General features: G+C 37.0%; 1 protein-coding gene across 2 annotated transcripts; it reads right to left on the reverse strand.

The window, feature by feature from the left end:
• Positions 1-3509: 3509 nt before the first annotated feature.
• On the reverse strand, positions 3510-9322 carry LOC122089422 (threonine--tRNA ligase, mitochondrial 1-like). Of its 2 annotated transcripts, XM_042659155.1 has the most exons (7): positions 9013-9322; positions 8495-8606; positions 8109-8234; positions 7496-7555; positions 5779-5868; positions 4518-4620; positions 3510-3891 (listed from the first exon to the last, which is right to left on the reverse strand). In XM_042659155.1, the coding sequence occupies exons 1-6, from the start codon at positions 9309-9311 to the stop codon at positions 4519-4521; spliced, it is 789 nt and encodes a 262-aa protein (XP_042515089.1). In that variant the 5' UTR covers positions 9312-9322; the 3' UTR covers positions 3510-3891; position 4518. The 2 variants fall into 2 exon arrangements, with proteins under 2 accessions (XP_042515089.1, XP_042515079.1); XM_042659145.1 differs by lacking the exon at positions 3510-3891 and having other exon boundaries at positions 4264-4620.
• Positions 9323-10071: the final 749 nt, after the last annotated feature.

Below are 10071 nucleotides of genomic sequence, written 5' to 3' on the forward strand. Positions count from 1 at the left end.
TAACGTAGAAGGAATGGTTACAGTTAACAGAATTTGAATTGTCAGATAGCCGTGGAGGGAAAGAAAACGGCAATTCCCGGGAACATGAAAGTGACCACGAGAAAAGAAGGGAATGATTCAGTGGAAAAAGGTTTATGCTAGTTAGGCTCTTATGATCGTTAGATAGGGATATAAGTGTATCAGAGGGAGGGTACAATTCTCAATCAATGCTTGGTAGGCTCATGGGTATGATGTGATCTTGGATCATGGGTTAAAAAAAGGGGAACCCAACAATAGCAGCTATGTGTGTATGGCAAGATCACAAGATCATCTCTTAGGAACCCAACCAATTAATTGTGGAAACACTTAAAACTGAAAAGAGAGTGAGAGAGTCTATAATGTAATGTAAAGAAGTGAGATAATTGGGAATTAAGAAAGAAATTATTGTATGATATTTATGCATGATAGAAACTGTTATGTTTAACCCATTGTACTATATGTAGTGTGATTGGGGATCCGGCTCCTCTTTATAGTGTCCATTGGTCAGGTCAGTCCATAGTTATTTGATCGAGTGCCACATGGCGAGGTGATGATCCAACGATTTGAGAAAGACACGAAACCAGACACCAAGAAACGTTGGATCATCATCTCACCATGTGGCGCTGGCCCAGATAACAATATGCAAGACTCGGGCAATGGATGCCAAGGAGAAGAGCCGAATCCATGATTAGGTCTCCCTGGTGGGGATTTGAACATATTATAGGAGAGAAAAATACACCTAGGGGCATATAATGACAAATCAACCATGGGTAACAATCCATTATCGCTGAATTTGATAGATGGACATAAAACAAGTGACAGCCAAGGTCGTTCAGGAAAAATTATTCAAAGCCCTTCTTCATTCACATATTTTTCATTATATAAGTTTCTATTGTGTATTATACAGGTATAATTTTACATCGGTTATCTAGGACCTTGGATGCATGGTTTGAGAAATCAAATCAAATTGATATTGACCTTATTCAATCATGATTCTTGGCCGATATGTATTGCTAGATCATATGACAATCAAGGGTATTTTTGTTCTATCTAAATTGGATCAAATCGATATTGACCCTGTTTAATCTCAAGACCGATTCCTGTATCTTAAACTATGATTGGATGTGAAAATGAAGAATTCATTTGAAGTTAGAGTGTAGTTAAAATATTATTCTGATACTTGGGTAGATAGATTTCCAAGTCAGGTGGGGAGGATGATTTTGATGAGAAAATGAAAGAAAAGGAATAACTAGAAGAGTATAGACTAATTATGATATATTGATCTTGATAATAAATTACACAACCTTCCATCAATGGTGGGGGGTTAGGCTGATGGCTACTACTACGGTTCTACCCACTTGGAGGAGGCTGGCCAAGTCAAACATCTATATTATTCACTCTCTGACTGACTCTCCTCCATGGTTTAAGTCAAGTTTCAAAGCTTTAAATTTCTTACAATTAATTTAAGGCAGTGCTCAGAAAAATTGGCATTCCTTTTCCATGTGGCAGGAAACTATTGGTCCAAGACTTGCCACATAAGAGAATATTCATGCCACCAAGCTGAAAATCATTGATCAGATGTTCATATACTTCCAAGTTCCAATCATAAAAACCAATTTCTATCAAAAAAAAAAAAAATCATAAAAACCAAATATTTCTTTTGCAGAGTCTGACCCAAAGAGCGGTCCGTCGATTAGGACAGTTATAGATCTTAGTGGTGTAAACAGGATGTAGGCTCTGGCAAGAATTATTTTATTTTATTTTATTTATTTCTGGTGAAAGCAAGGATTTTAATTTGAGACATGCAAATACAATATATGGTTACAGAACTCTTGGGGTATTTTGAAAAAATCTCCTAGGTTTCTTTTTAATTTTAATACCATAGTTTTAAAATCAGATCGCATCAGTATTGATTGAGATCGATCTTGAGTCTTGACTAACCTGCTACTGATTTACGATCTAAAGGAAAAAATGTCTAAAAAATGATTGTTTTTTCAAAAAGGTAAATCCATCTGATCCCAACCGATTCAACACCAATACGGGATGATATGGTTACGACGATCCCGGTTTTAAAACCTTGGTTGCTACTCCAGCGCAGGGTTGTAAATTGAGTAAAACCTGAGACACTATGAAGGAAAAAAACCTGCAATACAACTCTGGTTCCTCACAAGAGAACCTTTAACAAAAGATAAAATTCTGTTCAATTTTTATTTTATTTTATTTTATTTTATTATTATGGAGCTATGTGAATTGGGGACAGTTGATTTAATCCACCTGACAATTGAACTAGTTGTACACCTTATGGATTAGTTACATGTAAAATTTCAATCTCAAATTCCATCAAAATACTTTCTCATACATATCATGAATCCTTACATTTTTCAGCCATTTGTATATTTTTGCACCGATCCCAGTCCCAATTCCACTTGCTCGTACCAATTCCTAGAGACCATTGACTAGGAAAACAAAGGCAAGAAGTGAATGGTTTCAACCTTCTTACTGCGAAGATCATCAAAGATCAAGGTTCAGTTCTATATCTTTCGACAGTTAAGACTTTTAGCATGAATCTAACTCGATATTAATAAAAGGTGTACAAATGCACGAGGTTCCCACATGTGCAAGGTCTTAAGGGGTGGGGGAGACAATGCAGCCTTACCCGAGAATGTCGAGAGGCTGTTTCGATCGCTTGACCACCAGGACCTGACTCAACATTAAGCTACAAAATTTCTTAACTTGCTAATGATCCAAAGAAAGGGAAGAATATAAGATGGTTAAAGAAGTTTTGACCTCCCAAAACAGCAAGTTAGCGAGGCGCTTCACAAACAGGTTTCCATTGAATAGAAAGTAATGGTCTTTTCATTGTCAAAACCGTAAGAGAATGACAAGAGAAACAGGCTCAGGCTGGGGAAGGGTGAAACCTGATAATTCACATTAGTCTCTATAATTGTTTCCTTCTTTCTAATAACTCAGATATTTTGAAAGGGCTAGCTAACAAATATATGATCTGCCTGTAGGCAACCACACACAAATATACTGCTTGCCATCATCTTGCTCTCTTTGCAATTTATGAAAGATCATACCAAGCCCGGTCATGGGAGAAAGAATCTTCACCTGAAAACGAAAACCCATAAAATTGCATAGAAACTACAGTGGATTGTGTACAATTCTCTGTTCTAAAACTTAAAAATAAAATGGCAAGAAATAAAAATAGAATATAACCACCCATCAAAGTTATGAGCACCATTGCAATTACCAATCAGAAAACAAAATATAAACAAAAAATAAGAAAAAAAAAAATTCAAAAAACTGATGCATGGCTATATGGGTTGAACTTTAGTCTTGTTGTTGCCAAAAAACCCCGCGAGTTGGTCCTGCACAAGCACAGACGGCGGAGGCCGGAGCTTTGTCCGGGGTTAGTCCTCCGACGCTCAAGTTAGGGTCGGCCGCACAGTTTTCAGTAAGGGAGTAATGGTGAGGGTATGAATACTTACCTTCTTCCTTCTTCTCCGCCCCCCTTATATAGCTCCTAGGGTTTAGGGTTTTCCCTTTCCTTCCCAGCGTCCTTCTCGGGTCCACCTTCTTCCCTCTTAGAGTCCCACTCGTATACATCCATCGTTCTGGTGGGGAATATTCCCTTCATCCCCGCGACGTGATAGAGCGTGATAGAGTCTTTGTACTTCCTATCTGGTGGGCGACGTGTGTCCTCACCCTACTGAGCGATCGATTTGGCCGTATCAAGTCTATATGTTTTATCCTCGTCCATCGCCCGTTCCGTCTCTAATGGAAAGCTGCTACTTCTTGCTGAAAATGATTCAGTAGTTCCTCCATGCTTTTGACGGAATGATCTGCCTTATCTCTAACCCTTACGCTGACCTGCAGACATCAGGAATAATTTCATATAAAATACGGAATCTCAAGCCATAAGATTATTGGGCTCATGTAAATATGTAATAGCAAACACCAAGAAATACGAAAATAAATAGACAATAGATCTACACAACACAGATTTAATGAGGTTCACACACCGGTGTGGTGTGCTACATCCTTAGGTGAAGAAGATGTTTCACCATGCAAAAGAGAGATTCCACCCAAACAGCAGTAAGAAAACTCGCCCTGAAACCCTAGCACAAAGAACCCCCAAAATATAATGACTTTCTCAACAAGACAATAGTACATTATATACTCCAAGTCGTGGGTCGACCCATCGTGTGGTCAATCCATCTATGAAGTGAAAATCACTAAAGATATCAATGCAAGTAATATCTTAAAACATATAAATCGTAGGCATCAAAGCCAGTCATGGTGCTAGTGCTACTAGTGCGATAAAAAGAAAATATTCTGTCCCAGTTCTGAGGAATCTCTACTGACAGACTTTACCAGCAAAACAAGTTGGCACCTTATTACAAAATGTTCATGGTGAGCAGTACAAACAATCCGTACCCCATTAATATGTCACAAACAGACACACATCGATTGAATCATTATATTAATAAACCAACATTATGAAAGGAAAGAGTTGTGGGATAAAGCCTGTCCAGTGTTTGCTTCTTCCTCGCCAACAACCAGGATATAGTTGTATTGTGCCAATTGAGCTTCTCGTACCTGCAAAGAGCCCATCAAGTACTTGGATGAGATGAAAGATGCCTAGAACACCATTTTGGAAAAAGAAAAGGGATGCGACGAAAAGGCAGGTGGGGTTTTGTAAATAAAAGGTGGGAAAAGACTTTTGCGGCAGTGTTTAGATCCATACAGAAACCGTGAGCAAGATACAAAACCAAGAGCAACTGAAGGCCTTGGAAACTTGTTTTTATCTTTAATTTGAGTTGGGGGGAAAAGCATCTAGCATAAAAAATGATCCTAATATTCACTATTTCAACAAGTTTTGCGGATTTACAATGCTCAAATCCTGGATCAAAAAAGATGCAGGTGAAGAAAATGTAAAGTTGCAGATCTTACATCACTAGATTAGGTAAAAACATACATCTTTTTTTTTCCGGGTTATGCATCACCATAATAGGTAAAACACGACTCAAATTCTTGAATCAAACTGATATATATATATATATATAATTATATGAAAGGTATTTTATGCTTCAAAACTGTATTTTTCATGTATCCTAAGCACATCCATGAGTTTCTTGACCATTTCTATGTTTATTCTTAGTGTATCTTGCGTCTCTCCAATACCAAACAATATGTTTCTTAAAATTACCCTTCCAATACGACGCCCGATACCAACATTTGACAGCTTGTTCCAATCTGCAAGAAGTATAGTGTGACAAGTTCATTTGCATGCACAATATCCTAGATTCATCCAGATTCACTGAGGAAGTATTTATGCATGGGTTTCTCCCAGAGACTGTCCAGCATTTCCTACAGTTTTATTCTTCTTACAAAGAATCGATCTCTGGAGAGTACAATGGGTTTTAATCGAAAATCATTTTAGGTTCAGCATGCAGCTCTTTCCACCTTTTTTTTTTCTTTTAACTAACAGATTAAATTGATGGCTACAAAACACAACTTCCTAAAATGGAAATATGGAATCAATTTCCATTCCATCCTTTGCAATAGATAGTCAGCTGACTGAGGTTTCCAATGGAATGCGGTAAGGTCAGAAAGCCTCCATGATAAGGTTTAGCATGCACTTGTTGCACGATTCTCTGACCAAAAGCCATCAAAGCATACCATAACTATATCACATGAAGGCAGCTAAAAAAATCTCCATTAACATGGCGACAGACAAAATGAAAGCAAGCATACCGCAACAGCTTTCATTGCCGCTGATTCAATTTGCTTGAAGTGATCCTCATTCAGACCTAAGCCACCATAAAATGCATCATAGTAGAATCCCTGTCAGAGGAAATTAAACGATTTTGTTAGAAACTACATGACATATAGGTGATTTTCCAAACTGTGCATAGCAAACCACAGTTGCCATGGCGACCCAAGGAATTGGAGGGGAGCCAGCCTTGGTGCTAGGCGTGCAGTATATGAATATATGTAATAGGTTTATGTAATTATGGTTATATGCAACATGGAAGCCATATCAATTCCATATGATATAATTATACTATTAACGACCTAATATGAGAAAGGCAACAATAATAACAAAGCATAGGATATAATATAAGCATATTCATTTAAAAAAAAAAAATAACAATAAATATAAATCAATGTAAACTCATGTGTCAACAAGGCAAGATATTCTATACCAAATAAAAGATGTTTACCCAAAACACAGAAGCAAAAGGAGCTATTATAAAATCAAGTAGGCCAAAATCAACAAGCTTCATCAGCTTTTACCATTGGTCTTCATAATGGGGTAGGAGGCATTGAAAGAGATGAAATCTATCAGCACAGTCCAAAATCATCTCTTCCCATGCCAACCCAAAAAATGAAAAATCACACTCATCTGAGAAGGTAAGCTTCTGAAAGATAGAAAGGAATTTTCTTTGAAATTGATGAGTGAGAAAAGAATCCATCGTTTAAATTAAAAAGGGGTAAATGTTGTCATTTTCTTAAAAAGATGAGGCAGGATTGGGCTTTCTAGTCTATTCAACAAATGGTTTTGGGAATTTGGCAAGGCAACTAATGGTAACTGGAGACGGTCCATAATAGCCAAATAAGAAAGAAGAAATCAACCAAGGGAAAGCACTACAACTTCAAGCAGTTTTAGGGTATGTGTTGGAAATCCATTTTCATACTGCCTGATGAATTCTCCAAACGCATCAATCTCAAGAACCATATCCTGAACAATGAGACTAGGTAGTGACTCTGCTCTACACAGCTTTCCCAGAGCACTTTTGGTAAAGCACCCATTAGTTGGTTTTGCGGAAAGCGAATAACTTCAATACATGTTGTTGAATGGCCAGTCCAGTATTGGACCGGTTAGATCCTTCAATCCATATCAGTAACAGATGGGAGCAATCCAATCTAGAGCATTTTGTTGAATGGCCAATCCAGTAGCAGTATCGGTATTTTTCTTACTGGATCAGTAAATCCTTTTTTGGATCATCGAATCCATAACAATCCAGACCAGTATCACTGAAGAACCATCCAGGATGATAACCAATCTTTATAACTTTGTGATTCCACTAAGACACTAACGCAGCTGGACAGTCAGACTGTCAGGGCTACCCATGAGAGGGAAAAATTGTGCAAGTTATATCCTCCCTCAGCTAGTTCAAACTTATTTTCTCTTCTTCAATGTCAATTTGATGAATTCAGGTCATTTTAATATAGGGCTTGTTTGGTACGGGTTCAAATCTGAATGGGTGTGGAAGAATGGACTCATCACTACTGTTTACTTCAACTACACCTCATCAATATTTTTCTCAAAGGGTTTCTAATACTTGATGAAAATATCAAAACAAAACAGAAAATTTTGACTTGAGTATCCAGCAAAAGCCAAATTCTGCATTTGAACTACTAACATCAATACATGAAAAGATTCTGAAATAACTGTGCTATACATTACCTCCCCTCTTGTGGTACAGGGTCCAATGCAAAGTTTGCATCCATATTGCTGCTCAAGAGACTGCCATAAAAAAATAATAATAATAATTAAAGCGAGAGAGAGAGAGAGAGAGAAAAAAATTCCAGTAGTCCAGTTAAGCCAAGATCTCTCGGAAAAGAAACAGATTATTCAGACAATAATATAACCTTATCAACATAGTGATAGAGAATAACGAAGTGTACATACAGACAAAAACTCATTTATATGGATTAATGTTATATAGATAATAACAAATTAGAGAGTATAGGTCACACATACTTTCATCCTAGAGTTTTTTGTTCTCATTTTCTGGAGTTTCCTTCCCGTTTTCTTTCTATTTATGAAGTCCTTTTGAGTTTAATTTAGTAATATAAGATTATCCTAACTCAAAAGCAATAAGCATATCAAACAGACACATGAAAAATTGTGGTATCTACAAATATCAGTAAGCTATAAGGTTTTATTCCCCACTTTTTTATATTTTTATTTTTGGAATCCATAAAACTTACTGTTTAAAGGATTTAAACATATGTACAACTTGCTTGCCAATTTTAATAATAGAAGTAGGAAAATACAAATTCTATAGCAAATTCACCTCCCCAAGGATGTGTGCACTGGAATGCCAAAATGTGTCATGCCCTTCATCAGTCTCAAATGTGAACAACTTCAACTCACAGTCTACTCCAAGAGGTCCTGCCATGTCCCAAAGAATGCCATTAACCTACAACATTAATAGATTAAAGTGAATGAGCTAGTTAATATAGCTATTGAAAAGTTGACACCGTACATACAAACTTTCTTTATCCAATAATAATAGTACAAGATGCAAAAATGAGCATAGAGAAATCCATTAACTTGCAAACTGTTTAAGCGTCACAAAGAGCTTCTCTGTAAATCTATTACCCATCTTCACTCCGAAATGGACATGAAAGTAAAGGTAATGGACTCAGAGACCAACAACACAAAACATTTAATATGCACCTGAGATATGACAGCATTTGCAGCCAAACTTTTCGATATATCCTTAGCAATATCCAAAGGTGTTGATAACCACTTCTTGCCTTCCTTGACAGAGCCATCTGGCAGAGTAATTCTACAAATCAAAACCTAAAAGATAATTTTAGAATAGATTTCAAAATGGAGATAACAAAAAAAGGAAAGAAGATCTTATTGCCACTACATAGATGGCATTCCCAACAGAAGATGCGTTCGTATTAATACCATCGAATAAAGAAGCAAATACAATTGGTCTGAATTGGTCTGAATTGAATTGAGTTAATTTCCTCTATAATCTTTATAAGCACATAAAAAACTAAACTTGAGTTGCGAATTGGAGGACTGATCCAAAATTAGTCACTACCCAATACAAAAACGTAGTTTCTCCATTGGATGAAGTAGTTGGATCAGAAAAATGATAGTCATAGCCGTTACATACTCAAAAGCATATGAAATCAGAAAATCCAAAGAAGTGAGAAGGGCTACTTGGGTTTGGTTCTTACTTAATGCGTTCACCACCAATTTGCTCACGCTCTGCGATTTGCTGGGCTTTGATTTCTTCGAATAGACTAATGCGTTTGGGGATGACTTTCTGAAGATAGGCTTCGTCCTTGGGGCAGCTGGGGGCGGAGGACTTGGGTCCTGACTTGGGCTTGGGAGTCTCTCCCATTGCCTGCGGCGCAGAAGTAGAAGAAGAGAGGCGTAAGAGGGAAGTGCCGCTCGGGTCTAAGAGAAAAGGAGAAACAACGACAGCTTGTCTACCAGTTACGGACAAGGGAAGCCTGACAAGGGAAGATAACATGAAAAAGCCTATCGGAGAATTTTTCGATTTAACGCTACTTTTATAGTGGAGGGTTTTTGACCTTTTGACGGGAGCCTTGTTTCTAAGCGAGCCGGTCTGGAGAGGAACAATCCTTGGGCTGTACGGGAGATTAGAAAATTGGAAGGGAAAATTTTGACCAACAATGTGAGAGAAAATGGAGAATTGGCCATGTTTGGTGGTAAAAAAATAAAATAAAATTTAAGAAAACAATGTTTGGGTACCTCATGCAATGGTGTTAATCGATTCGGTTTTGGTTATTTGGTTTGATTATTTGATTTGGTTTCGGTTATTCGGTTCTAAATGACAATATGGTGGACCATAATCGAACCAAGAACCCACTCGGTTTCGTATTTAGATACTCAAATCGATTCAATTCGGTTTGGTTTGGTTTTGGTTCTAATTCGATTCTGATATTTGGTTTTAATTTGGTTCTGTACCTCAGTTTTAATTCAATTATGAAAAACGGTTCCACTTTTGAACCATGACTGTGATGAACCAAAGGCCATAATGGGTTCAAGTTTCCGACTCGGTTCTCTAATTTTTGTTTTTCACATTCCATCAATTATAAAGGTCTTCAGATAATCATTCAAAATCACCTATTAAAGATAATAAAACCCATCAAAATCTGACCATAGCATAGTCAAAGCATGTATCAGTTTATGACCTACAAAATAAAATTGTAAATGCTATTCTCAAGTACGATCTAAGCTAGAATAATAATAAAAAAAAAAAAAAAAAA

Source organism: Macadamia integrifolia, chromosome 2, assembly GCF_013358625.1.
Source record: "Macadamia integrifolia cultivar HAES 741 chromosome 2, SCU_Mint_v3, whole genome shotgun sequence".
NCBI classification, from domain to species: Eukaryota; Viridiplantae; Streptophyta; class Magnoliopsida; order Proteales; family Proteaceae; genus Macadamia; species Macadamia integrifolia.

Bases quoted from the DNA above. Each gene is read 5' to 3' on its own strand.
- LOC122089422 (XM_042659155.1), bottom strand. From the start codon at position 9,311: ATGTTATCTTCCCTTGTCAGGCTTCCCTTGTCCGTAACTGGTAGACAA. The intron at 8,235-8,494 runs GTGCATATTAAA...TTAATGTTGTAG, and splicing joins CAAATGCTGTCATATCTCAG to GTTAATGGCATTCTTTGGGA. The intron at 5,869-7,495 runs GTAATGTATAGC...TTCCTCTGACAG, and splicing joins CCTGTACCACAAGAGGGGAG to GGATTCTACTATGATGCATT.